General features: G+C 44.2%; 1 protein-coding gene across 2 annotated transcripts in view; it reads right to left on the bottom strand.

The window, feature by feature from the left end:
• The window catches only part of TRPV4 (transient receptor potential cation channel subfamily V member 4), an 84,902-nt gene that overhangs the window by 41,899 nt on the left and 20,234 nt on the right, over positions 1-22,769 (bottom strand). For both annotated transcript variants that reach the window (XM_083146212.1, XM_083146220.1), the window contains exons 2-5: positions 11,725-12,123; positions 7,786-7,958; positions 6,933-7,085; positions 5,208-5,348 (exon numbers count right to left, since the gene is read on the bottom strand). In XM_083146212.1, coding sequence (XP_083002338.1) covers positions 5,208-5,348; positions 6,933-7,085; positions 7,786-7,958; positions 11,725-12,107 — 850 coding nt within the window. In that variant the 5' untranslated portion in view covers positions 12,108-12,123. The remainder of the gene's footprint in view (positions 1-5,207; positions 5,349-6,932; positions 7,086-7,785; positions 7,959-11,724; positions 12,124-22,769) is intronic.

The following is a 22,769-nucleotide window of genomic DNA, read 5'->3' on the forward strand; positions in this document are numbered from 1 at the left end:
GAGAACCAGCCCTCTCCATGTTACACAGCAAAGACACAGCTTCTCACCAGACACACCAGGTGAGCGCCCCGCCCCTCCATACCTCCCAACATGACCCTCTCCAGGAGGGACAGAATGCTCTGTTTGTGGACTTCCATCTTAATTTATGATTGTCATCACCTGTTTTAAACAGGGTAATTGATAAGAAAGTTGTTTAAGCACAGGTGATGGTAATCCATAAATTAAGAAGAAAGTCCAGAAACAGAGCAATGTGTCCCCCCCCCCCATTCACGGCAACCCCACGATTAAATGGCACATGCAAAACACTGACATGGCTATGGTCGACAATGAAAAAGGTTGACATGAGTTTTTGAAGATTTATTTTTCACTTTTTCAATGTTTTCATATTCATTCTCATGTGTCGACATGGACACCAATGAAGTGCCACCCTTATGTCAACATTTACATGTGTTGACCTTTCTGTGTAGATTTTTTCTTGAGGCAATTCGCGGCACCCCCCGTCGACCCCCCTCCCGCGATTCACAGCACCCCCCCCAATTCGCGGCGACTCCCGCGATTCGCGGCCCCACCCCGTGACACACCCCCTCCTGCGATTCGTGGCACCCCGCGACCCCCCCTCCCACGATTTGTGCCAACCCCCCAGGCCCCCCCTTCCTCGCGGTACCCCCCACCCCCGCGACCCCCCCTACCGCGATCCCCCCCCTGTCATTGCGGCAACCCCCCACCCCTGCGACCCACCCTCCCACGATTCACTGCAACCCCCCGCGTCCCCCCCTCCCACGATTCGCGGCACCCACACCCCCCGCGACCCCCCCTCCCGCAATTCACGGCATCCACCCACGACCCCTCCTCCCGTGATTCGCGGACACACCTCACTTCCTCCCCCCCCCCCACCCCCGCTCGCGATTCACGGCAACCCCAGGATTAAATGGCACATGCAAAACACTGACACGGCTATGGTCGACAATGAAAAAGGTTGACATGAGTATTTGAAGATTTATTTTTCTTTTTTTAATGTTTTCATATTCATTCTCATGTGTCGACATGGACACCAATGAAGTGCCACACTTATGTCAACATTTACATGTGTTGACCTTTCTGTGTTGATTTTTTCTTGTACCAATTTTTTTACAGTGACAACTATGTGCGCGTCAACCTACACATCATCAACCAATTCTTTGTATAATATATAACACCTGTTCTGTTTTACTGTAGGTGTTTTAAGTCAGATCTTTTACTGCTACTTTTACTGTTTATGTAAATGCATTCTGAATGACAGCAACATCCTACCATCCTTCTACAAGAATATATAACCAACTAGGTGATTTATCGCGCCCCGTGCCCCCCCCTCCCGCAATTCACGGACCCCCCGCGCACCCCCCCCCACGATTCACGCCCCCTCCCACAATTCACGTCACCCCCCGCACACCCCCCCCTCCCTCAATTCGCAACCCCCCTCCCGCAATTCACGCCCCCTCCCACGCTTTGCGGACCCCCGCCCTCTCCCGCGATTCGCGGACACCTGCGCCCCCTCCCTCCCTTGATTCACGGCAACCCCCACGCCCCTCCCACAATTCACGGCACCCCTAAGCCCCTCTTTAGTCCCCCGTATACTCACACACCCCTATCACTACCCAGCTTCCTGCTCTCCTGAACCGTAACTTCCACCACTGGGGAGTCGCTGACGCTGTTTTGCCCACATGCCCCTATCATGCCTCATAGCCCAGCCTCCTGCTCTCATGTACCCTAACTCCCACCCAGTAGGAGGAGACACTGACTCAGGGCCACCATCCTGTACTGCCACACTGGACCCTCACCCACTGGCAGAAGCTGCACAGTATCTCCCACCCTCCTCTTTAGTCCCCCTTATGTCCACACACCCCTATCACTACCCAGCCTCCTGTTTTCCTGTGTCGTGACCTCCGCCAGTGGGGAGCCGCTGACCCAAAAACACCCTACTATACTATTGCACGCACACACACCTAAACAACATGCACACACAGCCCCCCCACACCCACAAATGTCACTGTACCATCCACACTATCAATGTACATCTTACTCTGTAACCGCTTTTTAATTAAACAAAACAATACACCCCCCCTTCCAAATCATATGCTCTCTATTTAACACATTTCACCTATAACTCAAGTTGCAATACAGGCATCTTTCATACAATTCTAACCATCTTTCTCATATACAAATGTTCACAAATTAAGGGGGCGCAGCCCCTTATGACGGTGTGAAGAGCGCCCGTAGGGCCCGATGAATCACCTAGTTTAGGAGTAAGTGACTAACCTCTCCCCAATTAATCAATTGCTGCACCTCCAATCTATAACTCCTCTCCTTCCTCTCTTCCCCCTTATCAAACCAACTACTGTGGTATCATCAGCAAATTGAACAATGAAGTTGAATTTTTAAAAACACTCTGAAGTGTACAAGGAGTACAAAAAGGGACTCAAGACACACCCCTGGGGGACACCTATGTTTAGAACAAGTTCTGATGAGAAAGTTAGAGCAATATATAAATAAAATATTCACGAAAACTGCAGATGATGTATTATTATTCCTCACAAATCTGCTCAACTGACTCCCCTCCACCCTGTCTAAACTTTAACAATATCGACATTTCTCTTGGTAGGAGATCAACCTTGCTAAAACAGAAGCTTAACTTTAAGGGGTCAAATGTAATAGGGTGTGAGAATCAGAAAGTAAGAGGCTTTGGGTGAATTTTCCCATTTTGTTTAAACGGAAATCATTAACACTGAAAAACCAGGTCGATTTTGCTATGTAATTGATTGCCGATTTAACAAATTGGGAAAATTCTCCCAAAACCTCTTACTTTCTGGCCTTGCTCCACATCCCTCTGCCATCATTCTGCTGTTCAGTTCTCTGGAATTTACCCTCTGGCCTCACCCTATATGCAGTTATAGAATAGCCTTTACTACCTTCCTAAATGATGACTCCTGACTCCTCTTTCTCCCTATTCTCTGCAATTCAATCTAGTTTTCATATCCTACTAAATATTTGTACCAATACTTAATAATAACAACATTTTCATATTTTTCCAAACCACAATCCCATTAAAACCTACAGTTTTCTTCTACCTCTGGCCATCCAAGCAGCCATACACAAATCAAACTCTGAGTGAGCAGCTGTAAGATTGCTTGGAATTCATGAACAGCATTCTTAAGAATCTCAACAAGTTTTGGGGCATCTGAAGGTACTTTTAATCTACTTCCCCCTTCAGTTAATACTCTCTTTCCACCCCCACCCCTTTCTTTCTTCCTCTCTCACTGACTATTCTATTTGTGTCCTTTTCCCAAACTTTCCTTTCCCTCTTGTTCTATTTACTCAATGAGTGTACATGGTCTTCCTGTTCTTGTATACTGTTGTGACCTTTAATAAATACACTAAAATAAAAACCATTTAAGATGCCATGAAAAGTCATTACTACAAAGAACAGAATTATAAAATGCAGATTATAGTAATGAAAACAATAGGGGGAAGTCAGCAATCCTATTCCAAAATACGCATGTACTAGTTATAAAAAGCTCAATAGCAATAGGTCGTTAGGTTATACATTTATATACATGCACAGTACATATGAAAGTTTGTAGCTTCTATGTGGACCAATCCACTAAGGACATGGGTGTTGGGTAGAACGTAGACAATGTGTAAAGTGATCCCAAAAGATCAACATGAAAAAAGTCCACACTGGGAAAAAGTAGACAAATAAAAGCTTGACATTTTCACATTTGATTGGTGTCAATGTTGACACTTGAGCACATAGATCCCCACTTAAGGTTTCGCTGTGCTTCGGGTCAGGCGCCTAGCTCCGAGCTTGAAAAACACTTCACCAAAAATGAAAAGATAAAAAAAAAACTGCAAAAAACCCATGTTGACCTTTTCATGTGTGGACTATTTCCATATGGGCATACTGCTTTTGTTACCTTTTCACCATGTCAACTATATGTTGTCAACCTAGACATTGGTGGGTAAAAAAACAGCACTTTTCAACATTTTAGGTCGAATTTACCTTTGACCTATTCAAGGAGTGCTGATTGAATGATGTGCTGAAAGACGTGGATCAGCTAGTAATTAGAAATGTAAAAATCGCATACATTTTTTTAATGCTTCGCTGATGCAGTTTCAACTTTAAAAAGAAGTGAAACTGCATCAGCAGAAAAGGACTTTAAACCAGCCAAAAACGGTCGCAATTGAATATTAAATTCAGCTTTTTAGGGCTAGCCCCTATACCTCCCATTTTCTGTCAGCCAGATACCAAGGACACTAGAGGTGGGACGTACAAGCCACACATTACTATTACATTGTGACCTAGATTGGGAATCACACTGTAATTACTGTACACAATCTCTACACCGGCTGTGTTAAACTCTGTTCACATAATTATATGTTTTTATATAGTAAATAAAACTCATGGAAAGATGTGAATGTCATATGGAGAGCAGAATGTATTTCTTTAGTGGTTCTGTGAGAGAAAACGAGACAGACACATACAACTGGAGAGAAGAGAAACAGCATGCAGATAGCAGATCTTACGCACACTATTCAGTGATCAGCAAACAAAGAGGCCCAAGTCTCTGCACATAAGACACCCAGGGGCAGATGTACCTGATAAAGTGGAGAGAGAGAAATGACCAACCAACCAGCTCCTAATCATTATTTTCGAACACAGCCTGTGACATGGCAGTTAGGAGCCATGTAACCCCTGTCACCCGTGAATAGACGCTGTGCGCATGTGCACAGCGTCTATCCCTGCAGCCTGAAGGGCTGGGGACATAGCCAGCAGCTCACAGAGCCGCTAGCCATACCTAGTGGCGAAAATGGGGAGTGGCCTTGAATGAATAGGTCATGCCACCTTGCCGCTAGACCACACCCCCAAAATGTCGGGTGCGATGTGTCCCTCTTAGTGGCTAGCCAATGTTGAGAGGTATGCAATGTAACATTTGGTGTGTGCGGTTAATTAATGTGGGTAAATAGCATTAATAGCATAGAAACAGGATTTACAATTACAGATATGTCCTCATACATCTTTGCTGTAGTAATGTCAAACAGCCCCTCTTGCAATGCCATGTCATGTGTGACACTGCTAGCTTCAGGCATCATTTTGCATCTCACCCTGCAGGGCGTATTGAGGCTAGATGTATTAGGACACACCTGTAGTCTTCAAGCAAGATGGGACTTACCAAAGTAGAAGTATCCACCCTCATCTTTGGGTTGGAAGAAACGCCCTCTGGCCTGCGCATGGACGTCAGCTCCCTTCTCCACCAGCAGCTCCACATAATGCTTACAGCGTCTCTCTATGGCAATGTGAAGAGCGGTCTGTCCTGATGCAACAAAATATATTGCTTTGTTTTTCCAAGCAGTGAAAGTAAAACGTTTCCCTCCACCCACCAGTCCAGTATGGACTATATATAAGTATTTTCTTATCTACACCAAAGTTACATCTATACAGGTATTTTTGAGCCATTCTTTATAAAAAGAAAAACTCCAGAAACAAAATTATAGGTTTATTTTGTTAGTGTTGTTGTTTTGCTTTTTCAGGTATCAAAAATGACAGGCATAGAAGATAGAAAGTCAAACAGCATGTTACACATAACAAAGAGGTCTGAATCCACATACTAGAACTAGAGAGTCTTGACCTGTCAATTACTTTTGTTGGGCAGCTGAAAACATGCTGTAGTTCTAATGGCAAGGAAAAGTAGCATAACATAAAATGTGCTTGTTTTCACTTTAATGTGCGATTATAAATCTAACATTACACAAACCACAACAATTTTGGTACTTGTTTCCTAGCACGGCACCCATCGTATGCCATCGCATACCACTAATTAAGGTATGCGGTGGGATGCGATGGGACCCGATTTTCAGGTCGTAAGACCCGCACTGTACAATTTTAATATCAGACCCGGTTTTTAATTGTACAGGCACCCCGATGGGTGATTACTATGTAAAATGCACCCCAATTATTAACACCACCCCCACCATAAACGTGAACCCGAAGCGTGGCGAGCGCAGCGAGCCCGCGATGGGCGGCGGTACGCGTCCTCCGACCTTTTCATACCCCCACTATGCACATCGGCATGGAGTTGATATTACATAGTGTGGCGAGCGCAGCGAGCCACCGATCCCGAAGTGTGGCGACTGCAGCGAGCCCCACGAGGGGACGCGGAATACATGTGAAATAATCAACGTCCGTTCGCCACGCTCCGGGCTCGGCGGCTCACTGCGCTCGCCACACTATATAAAAACAACTCCACGCAGATGTGGATAGTGCGGGTATGAAAAGGTCGGAGGACGCGTACCGCTGTGCTCGCCATGCTTCGGGTTGGCGTTGATAGTGGGGGTAGTGTTAACAATGGGGGTGCATTTAACATAGTAATCACCCATCAGGGTGCCTGTACAATTAAAAATCGTGTCTGATCGCATTGCATGCGATCGATATGATGGCATAAGATGAAAATCGTGGGCGCCGTGCTAGGAAACAAGTACCACAATTTTTCTTCATTCACTGTTTTTATTTTCCAAGCAGATTTCCACTGTGTGGGGCATATTAATCATTCAATACTTGTGGGAAAAGAGCTGGTTTCACAGACGAGTAGGTGGGGGAGGTATCTACAAATATTGAGGTTCTCCCAGACGTAGTATCTGAAAGGGGCATACACATGGGGCGTTAGCCCATTTCTAAGAGATCTGACTATATCGCTTAGATATGGAGCACTGATCGCTCCGTGTGTATAGCCCCGGGAGACAGCGATGTCTGGTCCCACGCATCGCTATCACCTGCAGAGACAGACTTTCCTGCTAGATCACAGGGCTTTGCTTATGAACAATAGGCAAAGCCCCACCTCTGCACAGATCACTCGGCACACATCTCGGTGTCATCTGAATTTGGTGAACTCTGGACTAACCTCTATAATAAACATCGCGGAAAGGAGAGTTGAGAAATTCACGGAGATTCCCAGTTTTCTCTGCAATATCCATCAACATTGGTATGGTGTCATTTTTCCCACCATTTAAATTCAGCAGGGCTTTAGGTAGACAGGTTTTCCCAGTTGATGGCTCTGAATGTAAAATAATAATAAATAAAAAAAAAGTTTCATTAAATATATGCAACAAAATACTAATGCTAAAGTAGATAAGAGTAGATAGGCAAGTTCAGCATACGGGTATTATGAGTGTCGGCAACTGAAAACCAAACCAGACATTTGGCCACCACACATTGGAGTGGGCCCAGCATGCTGCGGACCAAATTGTACCAATGGCCAGATTAAACAGAGGTGACCCATTCCCCACGTCAGTGTATTACAACATACTGTCTGCTCACTCCAATATCAAAAACTCAATTCAGTCCACACACAACATTCATGTCAATCACTCCCCACTTTACACTATACTATGTATATAAAATGTACACTATACGGTGCATTAAACTACATATAACTGAATTATCATCACTGAACTTTTGTGGATTATACTGAAATTGCTTCCTGAGCATACGAGTAGTCTGGAATTTGCCTATATTAGAGGCTTAAAATTCCAGCAGATTATGGGGTCTATTCATTAAATCTTGACAAGAGATAAAATACCAGCCAATCAGCTCATAACTGTCATTTTTTCAAATACAGCCTGAAACATGAGTTATGAGCTAACTGGCTGGTATATTTAATTGTTCTATAAGGCTTAGTAAATATGCATCTATACTCCATGGGATGCTTACAAAGTTAAAGATACACAGGACAATATTTAATGTCTGCACCTAACCTCGAAATTCCTCATCTGTCAGTCGCTTCTTTTGTGCCAACAAGAAAGGCAAGAATCCTTCCAGCTCTGACGTGGAGCCCCTTGACACAATGTCAAAGAGAATGTGTCTATTGAACATCCTGATGACTGGAGGAGGGTCAGGGCTCGGGGTCTTGGAAGTGTGATTGTCCTTCCTGTAAGGGAGCAGTAATCATGAAAGGTTTGTACAGGGTAGTCAGAGTAACACATACACGCAATGCACAGGAGAGATTATAACAGGTTGGCTGTTCTCCATACCGGAGAGAAATTATTGTGTATGGTTCGTCGCACAAGACCACATGGTATTAAAAACGATTTCCTTAATCTATGCAGGCCCCCTAATTGCTCTAAAATCTTAACTATTTGAAATATTAGAGCATCTGCGGTGTGCTACCACTGGACAAAAAAAATCAAGGACATTCAAGAGAAAGAAAAATTTAATTTTTACATATACAATTGAGAAGTATAAAAATATATACATAAGTGAATTGGACAAACACAGTGAGGGGTTGTTAAGATGCTGATGTGGGTGTTCCAATGCACTATGGTGTCCTCCTTCAATATATTTATTAATCAAATTTTCAACATCTCATTTCTATGTGTCCATAGTACAGGTATATAATATGATATAGTGTGCTTTCCAGCTGAATCACAAAACCATGGATATTTAAAAAGAATCCCTGATATTGTAGGGCATACCAAACTGCCTTATTAAATGTATATGTCTAGATAGAATTAAACATCTTTTAGAATACAACGTAACACAAAAAATGTCACTCAGTCAGGAGAACCAATTTGTGTCCAAGAGTCTGTTGCTGGATCTTTAAATATGGGGAACCACTAGACAAATTTTCCGTGTATTTTTGGAACCAGGACCGGCTCTGATTTTTTTTTTTTTTATATACAGAAGGTATCTCACAGAGCCATGTATGCTTCTGGAAACTCGAATGGCAAAAGGTGATCAATTTGCCATCCGTATTTGGAGCTGAATTAATGGCCAAATTTGCTCATACTACTAATAGTAAATTAGCCATGTTGTCCTTTAACCTATGGAAAGACCTGCCTAGTTTGGGCAATGATCTATTGATTCGTACTTGCGCTGTCGACCGTGATTTATTTGCAAATGAGCAAAATTGGACAGATTTTAGGTTTAGTAAATTTGCTGATGTAGAATTTCCGGCCAAGAATGGGATATTCATACCGATTCAATCTTAGTAAATTTCCCTATATGTGTTACTGCCCGAATATAGGATAATTTAAGAGTGAGAAAAAGGGTCTCGATCTGAATAGTGCTGGGCATTAAAGCTTGAAGCTACCATCCTTTTTTAATCCTTTTCTATTAATGAGGTTATTACTATAACCGCCGTAGGCTGTGATCCTTTGAAATGCCACAAAAAAATGTAAAAAACTTAAACCTAATCACCTCTTTATAACAGATACAAAGATGTATGTACCCTTTAAACACTTTTTTTTCTATTGCCTTGGCAGTGGATAGTTTGTGTGGGGGCCCAGAGTATGCTTGGGGGACTAGGCGCCCTGACTGATCTTACAGTTCCGGTTGTGATAAGCAGTGATAAATGATGAAAAAATCAATGATTAAAGATGTAGAAGTAGAAAAAAAAAGGATCAGTCTAATCTCTGATCAGCTGTCTGTAGATTAATACAGGCCACTCTGTTCTAGTGGCCTATAATAAGAGAAGTGACCTTTTACTGTATAGCATTCCAGAAGCTCTAGGTGACGAAGGAAACGGAGAACCAGTAATAAGAGATCTGTGATCAGAGAAAAATGCTGGTTTTGACGCAACTACTTAATGATGTAATGTTTGTGACCGTTGCATACGGTGTTACTATATATTAAACCATAAAACAGTTATAATGCATATAACTATGGCTGAGCAAAGGGATAGAATAAATACTGTTAAGCTACAATAGTTTGGGCTGGTTTAGAAACTAAAATTAAAAAAGAATAGGAAATGCCACCTCTAGTAGTATGAATTCTATCTACACCCTTGTATCATGGGCCTGATTCAGACCCGCCCCGATGAACGCCAGCACCACTCGCACCCCCTTGGTTACATGCAAGGTTATGTGTCTGCGAACATCCCCTGGAGATGGCCGAAAAGGGGGCGGATGCTGAAATCATGTGACATCAACCGCCCACCCTGAGCAGACATCCTGCTCTGGCCCGGTGTCCACAATAAGGCCCATAGAGGTCTGGAAAAGAACTTGTCAGTGGGGTAACCTCGCAAGGAACACATAAATAATCGAGAGCATTAACATTGTTCTTCAACTAGTGGAAATGTTCCCACACAAAAGGCTAGAGATCATACTGTATACACAGAGACTAATGAATGTAGAAAACCACCTAGATACAGGCATTTCCCGAGAGGCCGCCGCAGGGTGGATCCAGCAGGTATGTGTAGGAAGAGATGTAGTCTACATAAATCTGCCTTAGGTTACAGCAGCTGGTATACTGTACTGTGGCCGAGGACCTGACAGAACAATTATTTAATATACATATCTTATCATTAATAAATCAGTACCACTCTCTGGTAAAGATATATACAGTATCCTGTAGTGTTGTGTTCCATGCTCAACAATAATGGAAACATTTAGAATATTTTATTTTACAGTGCACAGCTGCCCGAAGGCAAGATGAAGTTTGCCTATTCCCTGCAAAGCTGCTCACAGTGGACCAGAGACGTTCGGAACAAACCTGTTAAGCCGCATATGAAGCAAAATGGAACTTAGGGGGTTATTCAGACCTGATCGCACAAGTGCAAATTCGTACGGCTCGCAGTACGCATGTGCAAGGTCAACCTGTGATTAAATCCTGCTACTCATTTTAATTCAAGTTGATTAAAAGAAAGCCGGCATTTGTGGGTGGTAACTCACTGTTTTCTGGGAGTGTCGGGGAAAATGCAGGTGTGCCCAAGCATTGGTTTTCCTGCTAAATCACAGTAGGCAGGCTTACACAGGGTGGGATTTTACTCTGGGTGGCCTATACCTGATCACAGTGCTCTGCAAATTAGCAGCCATGCAATCCAATCCGACTAACCCTCATAGTGGGGCAGATGTATTAGGCCTAGCAAAGTGATAAAGTGGAGCTAAACTGAAAGGAGATAATGCACCAGCCAATCAGCTGTGTTTAAAATATGACAGTTGAGAGTTGATTGGCTGGTGCATAGGTGTAACTACCATAGGTGCAAGGGGTGCAGCTGCTATGGGGCCCGGAGCTGAAGGGGGCCCATCTTTGCTGTCTAAGTAATATGTTTTACATACATTTATCACCATCAGTTGCTAAATAGGGGGCCCTTACAAACATTTGCTATGAGGCCTACGAATATCTAGGTACGCCTCTGGGCTGTTGCGTTATCTCCTTCCACTTTATCTCCAGTTTATCTCTTCACCAGGCTTAATACATCTGCCCCAGTGTGAAAACACCGGCTATTTGCATCTCAGTCCAAAGATGCCACTGCTGGCCTCAGCAAGCCAACAAAGTAGGGCTGTCATACCCCTGATTCTGGAAAACTGCTCTTTGCGCCCGCCCCCAATCTGAATCAACCCCTGTATACACTAATACTAGATACAGTTCAAAAGCACTGTAGTGCTAACAGTACAGCCTCTAACATACCTCTGGAACATTTAATACAGCACTTTATGGCTGCACCTCTTGACTAAGGGACAGATTGTTCTGTACGGCATTACTACACTTGGATGGTTTTGGATACATTTAAGAAGTTTTGTTTTAGTGTTAAGTAAAGCAACAGATGTGTAAAATTATAATGATGCCTGTGAAAAAAAATATGTAGGGACAGGTGTAATAATAAAATTTTAACTCTAATATATGGAAAGTGTGAGCTACATTTAATCACAATCCTATACCTGATAAATTGCATTCATTACATTTGAATTACTTACTCTACAAGTATCTTCTTTCGCCTGCGCCTGTTTTCTGTAGGATGATGATGATAAGTTCCATAATCAAACAGAGAGTCCATGGGTGCCTTCTTTGGTGCTGGTACCACTGATGACTCATAGATGGTGGACTCCAGAAGATCCATTGGCGTAGAAATGCCCTTTTTGAAAGCACCTTGAAACCTTATCCTGAGATTGTGCTTGCCGTCTGAATGAACTTGTGGAGTTCGATTCCCCTCAGCGGGTACAGTCCCCTCCTCATTCTCAAACAGATTGGCCAAGGAAGATAAAGGGAAAGTGTCATTATGTGTTGAGCCATCATCTCCTTGGCTGTCATCGATATCTAGAGACGCGCTTTGCTTTGTGAGTTGGGAGGGATCGGTCATGCTTTAATGTGATTTCCTGGAGGGGAAAAAAAAATGTAGGACTTAAATAACTACGAAGTCATAGGACTAACAACTCCAGTCCGTTTATCATAAATTTTCTTGTGGGTCTTTATTTTTAAACATTCTATAAAGTCAACACACTGCAAACCAGTGAAAACTATACTTGCACAAATTTAAATTTCATCCTATACATTCATGACCAGACACACTGCCAGAAAGTCAACATCAGCCAAATCACCAGAGCAATGGGAATTCGTTCCGACATCAGATGGATTGCCCTTGAGCCCGGATTCTGCGTACACATTAGAAAGATTTTTTATAAAGGAACTACAATACACAATCTTGCCTTCAGTGATATCACTAGATTTGTGCAGCCCATGAAATCTAGCAACAGCAGGAGTGTGTCACCCGTAAACATGGAGTAATGTAGGCGATTTGTGGTTAGGAAATGGCAAATCGGCCTGATATCACTCCAGTGTGAACCCAGCTTAACAGGAACTATTCTCATCTACCTCTTCATCTACATTTACAAAATACAAGTATTCGATTACTGAAGCTCTTTTAGCCATATTGATAGAAAATTATCATTCCCAATTAAGACAGATGCAGTCCTTATTTAATAGCACAGTCATAGTTTTAAATGAAGTTACATAAAGTATAGTCCACGTCCTGATGTGCTGAAAACAAGTCTCTGTATCTTCTACCCATGTTTAGAGTAATTTTATAAAATCATTAAAAATCTGAATGTTTTATGATATGCTTCAGAATCAATAAAATAGGATAGAATGTAGAAAGGATCTAGACAGCGGAATCCTGATGCTTACAATGCTGACGGATCCCAATGGTAATTAAGACTAGGATTCCTTTAAGGAATAGGCACTAGAGGGAGGGATAGGGTTAGGCTGCGAGTAAGGTTGTTTAGGGTTGAAGATGGGAGGATTAGGACAGTGGTTCTTAAACTAGGTCCTCAGGAACCCTAAAAGCCCCCATACACTAGCCCGACTTGTCCTAAGGACAAGTCAGACCAGTTTGCCCTTGAGAGCCCCCCGGGAGGCTCTTGGCACTTGATGTGCCAAATTTACATGCAATAAATCGCATGCGGTGCTGGGCAGTCAGCAGGGTCCGTGTGTCGGCTGGGAACGAAATAGCGCTATGTGAAAACATATTTTGAAAAGACTGGCCGGCCGTTTATTGGCTAAGAGAAAATATGTTTTCATATTCAGCAGCTGCTTCCCGCCCTGCAAATAGCGCTATTTAGTTCCCAACTAACTGCCACACAGACCCCGCTGACTGACTGTCCAGCGCCACAGGAACCCCACAGCAAGGACCACGCTGATTGACTGCCTAGCACCACAGGGACCCCACTGCCCACCCCTCGCTGCCTGCCCCACGGACCCCACCGCTGCACATAGGTGTGTGCCAGCAGTGCTTCACCACTGGCACACACCTAGGAACGCACCCAAAACATTGTGGGTGCTAAAAAGCACCCGCAATGTGCCAGTGATGGGTCCGATCTGATATATTTATTGTGCAGCCAGTCTCACCTCCCAACTCCGACCCGATGCGTTCTGGACCACGCATCGGGTCGGAGGGGACGTCAAACACATCTGAATTTAATGATTTCTCCGCCTGATCCGTCGGAATCGGGCGAAATTGGCCCAAATCAGACAATGTATAGGTACCTTTACTGTTCATGTTTTTTTAAGGTCACCTTGCAGGTGCGCTGTTTATCACTGTCATATTTATAAAAATCCACAGATGACTGAAAACATGAACTGTGTCGGGTCCTAATTAAGGAGTTTGAGAACCAATCGTTTAGGGTTAGAAAATTTACGGGGATACATTTGCATGCGAACCGTCTGCATTTCATACCCTACAAGGTTTATGTACTGTAAACAGATTATGATTATGTAAAAAGCATGAGATGTCTGGCGCTCTTGGCAGCTTTTTCTTTATTTATATTGTGCCACTAATTATGTGACCTACAGAGAATATTTGTCATTCCCATCAGTGTCTGCCCCATTAGAACGTAATCATTTCCCACACTATGTTTTTAAAGTGTTGGAGAACCTTGAGGAAATGAAAGCAAACGCTAGGAGAACATAAAAATACCATACATATAGGGCTCTGGTCAGGAATTGAGCTCATAAACCCAGTGATGGGAGCCAGCAATGCTTAACACCATGCTACAGTCCAACCTTAGATACAAGTATCTTTAAATCAGGAATATGTAAGTAATGGGAATATTGCTTTCAGTTTTAAGCACTAGTGATTTTACAGTTATTTCCAGCTTTACAAATTCTGAAAAATGTGGTGTGTGACAGCTCCTAGTCATCTGGACAAACAGAAAATAAAGTTAATACTGCATTCAATGAACTGTTTGCACATGAGCGGTCAAGTGCAGTGCTGGAGAGCTCTCCAAAAATCAGATCTACAATTGCTGTTTTGGTGCAGACTGAGGCTGGTCTTACTGTGCATTGCATCATACTAGGACAGGGGTGTCCAAACTTTTTGCGACGAGGGCCAGATTTGGTGAAGTGTAAATGTGTGGGGGCCGACCATTCAGCCTGACATTCTTTTAATCATTAATCACATCAGAATGGTCCCCCACTCTGCCCCCATTCACTGTATGTTCCCCACTCTGCACCCATTCACTCTGTCCCCCAGCCTGCCCCCTTCTCTTAATATCCATCAGTGCCTCCATTCATTGTATGTCCCCCAAGCCTGACCCTCCTTCACTGTATGACTCCCATTCACTATGACCCCCATTCACTATGTACCCCACTCTGCCCCCATTCACTGTATGTCCCCCAGCCTGCCCCTGCTCCCCCTTCTCTGAATTGACATCACTGCCTCCAGGGCCGGTGCTAGGGTGTCCGGCGCCCTCCTGCAAACCATAAATTTTGCGCCCTTTCACATTGCCATTGCAACAAACTGCAGCCCGATTGTGGGAGCGTATGCAACATGCGATCCTATGGAGGATCTCGGGTGCATGTACATGTATGCATACACCATCTCAGTGCTGTGTCCCCAAAATGTTGCAGGCACTAAAGGTGCCCATACACAATGCCAGAATCGCATACGTTATGTGCTAGATCGCATCGCACGGCATGCATGCAATGTGTGTGCGATGCGATCCGAAAGCAGTACAAAAAGTATGTGCAGCACATACTTTTTGTACTGTGCGATGCCCGCAGGAGCGCACATCGCATCGCCCGCTGCTGTTGCAGCGTGTATGGCCACCTTTAGGCACCCAGCCCATTATTTAAAAAGTCTCTAAATGAATATAAAAAAAATCTACAATTATTAAAAAATTTGTTATAAACATGTATAATAAAATACTCAATGTTCTTTTGCTGTTGAACTCTTGTTCAGTCCCTCCTCTTCTATCTGCCCAGGCAGGACGCTGAGGATGCCATTCCACCCCTCTCCTGACTGAGGGGGAAAGGAGGGGAGAGAAGGAGGAGATGGAAGAAGAGGGGAGGAGATAGAGGGGGCAGAGTGTTGAGGTCTGGCAGTGGCACTGGCACAGCACACTGAGAAGAGGGAAGGAAGGGCGACGCTGCTGCCTGTTCGTCATTTTTTTGACAGCTGACAGGCGCAGGGAGCAATGGGTAGGGGGCGGATCCGGACATGACCTGTCATCAAGGCATTCACAGACAGCGCTACATGCCTCAGCGAAAGTGTCCGTGAGGAAGAGGGGGCAGGTCGCAGGAGGAGGACAGTGTGTGCGCGGTGCAGGGAGCAGCTCTTTATACTGCCACCCGCTGTCAGACAGGCGCAGCAGGAGGCAGTGACAGTAAGGGCTGAGGCAGCTTTAGAAGAGCAGGGAGGGAGACAGCGCCTTTTCAGCATGGCGCCTCCCTGCTTTGCAGGAGCTGCTGAGTGGGTAGCGCCGGCCCTGACTGCCTCCATTCTCTCTATGTCCCCCAGCCTGACCCTCCTTCACTGTATGTCCCCCACTATGCCCCCTCTCTTCTCTGTATGTTTCCCAGCCCCTTGTGTGAGCGAGAGGAGGGAGGGGCAAAGCAGGCACTGCAAGGACAGGAGATGCTTGGGCTCCCACGTCTGCCCTCCTCTGCTCTACATGTTACGGGAGCAAGCTTCCCCATTGCTGCCCCACTCCCCAAACACTGCTGTCACTGTGATTGTGGACCAGGGTGATATACGATTGCAGCAGCAGGTGTAGGATGCCAAACACATCTGACTAGGGCCTTATTCTAGTTCACTCTGACAAAATCCTTCTTAGATGGACAAAACCATGTGCACTGCAGGTGGGGCAGATGTAACTTGTGCAGAGAGAATTAGATTTGGGTGGGGTTTTATTTCAAAGTGAGATCTATATTGCAGTGTAAAAATAAAGCAGTCAGTATTTACCCTGCACAGAAACAAAATAACTCACCCAAATCTAATTCTCTCTGCACATTTTACATCTGCCCCCCCTGCAATGCACATGGTTTTGTACATCTAAGAAATATTTTGTCAGAAAGAATGAACTAGAATAAGGTCCTTAGTGTCCTGTGCTGTGCTTCCCACATCTGATGCTCTGCCCGCTTCCAGCTGGAGGCTGCGGGCCGCTTGAAATGACAGCACGGGCTGCAATTGGCCCCCGGGTCTGACTTTGGACATGCCTGTACTAGGGGCATATAAAATTTCCTCTGGGTGGATGAGCACCAAGTCTGTGTAGAGTGTACTATGTGTCACATGCATAAATATTTAGTGGCCATGCATATACTGTCCAGCTAACAAGAGGCAAGGAAAATGCCTCATAGCACTGAGGTCATGGGTTCCTCCCATAATCCAAAAATATACTGCTAGGTTAAATTGTCTCCAAGCAGACTTAACGCTAGAATGAATGTTTATGTGTCTACTTGTGATAGGGAAAATAGATTGTAAGCTCCATTAGGGCAGGGACTGATGGGAATGTTTAAATATTCTCTGTACAGCGCTGCAGAATATGTGTGTGCTATATAAATAACTGGTAATAACTAACTGTTAAAAAAATAATGCCATGCTTTGCTTTAATCATACCTCCCAACTGTCCCACTTCCAGAGAAACATCCCATTTTTTGGGGCCATTCCGTGTCCCGCCTGTGGCTGACAGTTTCCCATGGCCGGGGGTAGGGGGGGGCAGTTAGGAGTCCCTCCTCTCACCCGTGAATAGACGCTGTGCACAGTGTCTGTTCATGCCCCATAGCGGTGAAAACAGGGGCATAGCCACGCGGGAGTGTCGCTAGTATAGGCCATGCCACGTTTCCGCTACGTCATGCCCCCCAAATGTCAGGCACGCCTATGCACGCGCAAGCGTCCCTCCTCAAAGTTGTGAGGTATGGTTTAATGCATTTTACATTTAGGTTTCAATGCTTTTTGATAAATCTCTAACAGGAAAGGGTATGAGAAGTGGCAATGGGCAGGGAATGATAATGCAACTTTGTATTACCAGTTGCACAAAATGAAGTGTATGTCATATGCTCCCATACATTTCCAGGTTTTGTTCCCACCAGATAGATCAGACAGAAAATCTGTATGTGTGTACGCACCTAAAGAGATGTGAAGGCAATCCTGGATGCATTGAAAGCATACAAAACACATGATTTATGAAAGGAATATTTCTGGCTGCAGTAAAAAAAAAAAAAGATGAAGAGGAAGGGCGAGAGAAAAGCAACGTGTGAGTATGGCACATTAAAAAAAATGAATTTATACAAGACAAATTAGTATTGGTCAAAAAAATATACTGGTAGGTTAATTGGCTCCTAAAAAAATTAACCCTAAAATGAATGTGTGTGCATGTGGTAGGGAATATAGGTTATACAGCGGAATATGTGTGCCCTATATAAATAACTGATAATAGATGTACAGTATAGCACAAAGACTCCAATAAAACTACCAGAAAATGCAACTCTAATGTCAGGTTCTGCAGCATCCACATAGGGGGTTATTCTAATTCATTCGCACTGTGTGTGTATGTGCAGGCGCATACGCTGGGTACGTACAGCGACTGACTGACCGAACAGACTGTTCGCCGGACACACGCACCGAAAACTGCGGATGGTGGAAAGTCGCACCCATGGCAAAGCCCACGTTTCATGGGCGGTCCCATGATAATCGGCCTGTGATGTGGGTGCCGGAGGCGGGCAGCTGACATTACCGGATGACAGCTGCCCACCCAGTTCCTGAGAGTCACTTTAGATATGCGTGCACTCACCCCATCATTCGATGTGAATTTGCAGCCTTGCGAGTAAACCAGAACAAGGGCCATAAACCACTGGGACTCCTTTCAAACTCATTTTCTGCTATATAGCTTTCTGTCTAGTCCCCGTATAGCCTTACATTGATTCCGTTTTGATGTCTACAAAGTGCACCTCACATTGATCCTGCTCAGTAATCCTTTGGCCTCATAAGACATTAGGAAAGCTATTCACATTTCATGTTCTTATTTCCATGGATTATAGAGTGTGCATGCTGCTGTATTTACTGCCAAACCAGTGGTTCCCATAGCGTTATCCACATCATCTGCATTTGGGCTGATGCCAGGTTCCTTTGTACCTTTCCATAGCTTTTGCCTCTTAATATGCAGTTCCAAAGCAAATGTTCTAATGGCATATAGTTTCCTGAGCCCGACGGCTCATTTATGCCTCTGTGCTATATACAATATCTTGTAGTATGTGAATAAAGAATATTTATGTGCTCTGCTTCCTTTCATTGTGCCTAGAAGCCTACTCCTATGTTTGCAATGAGCTGGCACCTTTCAGAGATACAAATGGATAATGGGCGATCGTCCACTCGGATGTTGCTTAACCAGGTTCAAAAGTTTATTCAGGATACAGTAGAAAGAATATACTGTATACAGACCGGTATAGATCAGGTACACACATAGGACATCTACATAGCACAGTGTCTTAGTCACAAGAATGTTCTCAGCGTCGGAAATCTTCTACACATGCATTCAAACTAGACTGCCATCATTAATCCTTACTGTATACCATACTTTTTTTATTTTATGACGCAGCATTCTCTACCTGCCGTACAGCTTGCAGCCAGGCAGTGATTTGCTGTCAGCATGCTGATTGGTGGATGGCTGGAACTTCCCACCAATCAGAATGCTGACAGACATTCACAGTATGGAAGCAAGTGGAGAGACGCAGGACTGGCAGGTTATATTTTTTTAAATTGGTTCCAACGAATCTTCGGCCACAGGGCCCGGTTCAGAACTGTTCCCTATGCTGCGTATGTTCACAGCCTAACAAACAGGTAACGCCGCCCGGTATGTGACATCTCCCCGCACGGCTGAAATATCTTTAGATGGTCGGTCATTATCGGATTTCTGCTGTTCGTAATGAAGTCAGCCTAGACAGACTTTTCAGTCTGCCTAATTCAACTAAGCGCTGACGTCATGTGATGTCAGCCGCCCGGCCTAAGCAGGCATCACCACACCTGCATCTGCAGGGGCACATCCTGCACTTTTAAGGAGACACCCATACAATTCTGCCAGCCTCTGCCCATCCATCCTTGAGCCAATGGCCATGCGAATGTAAAACTCACTGAAGCCACTCGTTCACTATGGATAGGGCCTAATTAGGACTCTAAGGAATGGGTCTGAATCGGCCCCACAGTGCATTGCTTTACCCAGGACCTAAACATATGCAGGTTGCTATAAAAAAAAACTAGCGCATGGACATAGGTGTTCAACCGGTGTTGCTTATTTGCTTAATCTACATTTCATAATGCTGCTCAAATAGAGCTTAATGAATGGATAATTGATTGGAAATCACTCACAACAATGCAGCGTAAACACTAGATGACACACACACCGCCAGTATTCTTTATCTGTAAATGGTTCTAGCATGCATTCTGTGCCGCGGTGAATGGCCCTTCAGATTCTCATAGGCATCAATGACACCTTTTGTCGATTAAGTTTGAGGTGCCCTTGTTTTCACTCAGCAGCTCAAGTATAGAGGAAATGCAAGCCAAACAGTGTACAGCTATGTCCTCCTACATCCTTGCTGCATTCACATTAAACAGCACTTCTAGCCGCACCATGGTGTGGCACGACTTTGTAGCTCCGAGCATCTTTTCATGCTGCTTTTTCCTTTAAAATTTATTTTAGAAACATCTCTACAGAATATACTGTAGGCATGCTGCATAAAACTGTGTGCTAATAATATAGTGATGCAAATGCAGATTCATCGCATGGGTCTTCAAACTGTGGATGTTGTGGAACTACAAATCCCAGCATGCCTTGCCACAGTTTTAATACTCCCTTATAGCAAAACTGTGGCAAGGCATGCTGGGATTTGTAGTTTCACAACATCTGGAGGGCCACAGTTTGAAGACCCATGAAATAGAGACACCCAACATTAGCAGAACACCCAGGAACTGCCAGCTCACCCCTGCCTGGCATCTTGTGAATTTATGGCATACTGAGGCTAGATGTGATTGTGTACAAATATCTGGAGGGCCACCCTCCATCTGTACCTTTTTGGCAGGTACAGTACCATTTTTTATGGCATGTACCTTTTTTGGGTCTCCAACTGCCCATTGCAAGTATAGGGAAGGGGACGTGACCATTTACCCCTCACCACACCCCTTTCCAAATTTCCAACGGTTTTTCTCTTCAAATGTTGGAGGGTATGTATATGTGCTCCTATGATGGGCATTTTCTGTCAGACACACCTAATCTCCAGTACATTTTAGGTGCCCATACATGGTGCGAGGGTGCTGTGCGATGCGCACTCCCACGGGCATCCCATTGCACAGCACATAAAGACTGAGCAGCCCGTGCTTTTTGAACTAGGCCCTGATGGCATCGCATGCGATGCGATCTTGTTTGAAACACACAGGAATATTGTACTGTGTACGGGCACCTTTACGGCTTGGTGACCACAGTTCTGTTAGCAATTTACTGATATGCCAGCAATTCATGACAGAGTAAACACTGGGGGCGTCATGGATAGAAATAAATATGATATGCTGCATTCATGATTTGTCCAATATTCATTCTAAATCAGGCTATGGCCCTCCAGCTGTTATGAAACTACACATCCCAGCATCCCTTGCCATAGTTTTAGCATTCTCAAATACCAAAACTGTGGCATGATGGGACTTGTAGTTCACAACAGCTTGAGGGCCATAGTTTGGACATGCCTTTCTAAATGCATAGGTGTATTGTAGAAGCATTTTTCATTGGGTTTAATAAACTCTGTAGCACTGATTTAGCTGCATTCATGTGTAGCGTGAGCAAGAACTAAAAGCTCTTGTGTGTACAAGATCTGTGCTGTACCTCTGTGCTGAGATCAATCCCATAGCTATGAACACCAAGAATGTATGGTTTGGACCACATGCAACGATTTAGTCTCATGCTGCCTTTCAGAGACCTTCTTATTAGAGACCGTACAATAAGCCACCGGCCAAGACTTTACCAGATGTGGTTAGGAGCGGAGCCTAAATAAGCACAAAACAACCTCTTCTTTTATATTCACCAGCAATACTCACAAACATGTCATTTTCTAAGAACACACAACTACAGTTAAACGATTTTTAAAGTCACTTGACTAAGTGATAGGCATTCTATACTGGGTCTATTATTGTCAGAACATTACCTAGGACAGCACAAATGCCATGGTGTGAATCATTGCTTACTGGATGCTTCTTTAACCACACCAGCAGAGAGTTTAGATATACAATTGCTAGTTAATAATAAGAAATAATGGGGCAGATGTACAGTATTAAGCCTGGTAAAGCGATGATAAAGTGGAAGGTGACACATCAGCCAATCAACTGTGTTTGAAATATTACAGTCAAGAGTTGATTGGCTGGTGCGTTATCACTTTCTTTTTTTTATCACTTTACTAAGCTTATTCCTAGAGTGCCAAGGGAATTTGTCAAAATAGGTGAGAAAATTGCCAAGTAAGCCGGTTTTTTATTAACCCTTTGAGTGCTAACGTTGCTGTGAGAGATCTTCAAAATATCTTTAAAAATACCAGCGCCGCTTCAAGCTGAATCTAGCTGCACACAGGGCCCGATCTACCATTAGGCAGCTGCCTAGGGCGCCAGGATCCGGGGGGGCGTCATCAAGTCTGCCTATCAAATAAATCAAGGATGTCTATTAGGATCCTTATTGTACTTAATGCAGGTGGCTGCTGTGGAACTTTCTAAGACCTCACCTCCATACTTTCCCTCGAGGCATACTCCTTGTGCTGTGGGTGGCAAAAGGAGGCCTCCAGGGAAAGCAAGGGACTTGCCCACCTTCCTAGGGGGCTTGGAGGACCACCCGATTTTTGGAAGACTCCCTGTTATTCTGGAATGTTGGGAAAGTATGCCTCAGGTGTTAAAAAATGGGTACTGGTGGCAGTATGGGGGGGGGGGGGGCTGTAGGTTGAAGTTTTGCCTAGGGTGCTGAGAAGCCTTACACCGGCCCTGGCTGCACATCATTCACTAGTACCAGGATCGAGAGAGAAGCAACAAGTGTGTATATGGGCACACCACAACTGCATTGGGAATGAATAGGTAGAATTTCAGCTCAAGGCACTGTGGAGAGAAATTTGAAAACATCACAGCCCTATTGGCTATATAATGTGCTTAAAAATGTAATGTACTCATGCAATAAGTCAAGCATTGGTAACATTATATTGGGTTAGCTTTCGGATGAGTCTGTGACAACAG

The sequence above is a fragment of the Crinia signifera genome, chromosome 1 (genome assembly GCF_055691185.1).
Source record: "Crinia signifera chromosome 1, ASM5569118v1, whole genome shotgun sequence".
Classification (NCBI taxonomy): Eukaryota; Metazoa; Chordata; class Amphibia; order Anura; family Myobatrachidae; genus Crinia; species Crinia signifera.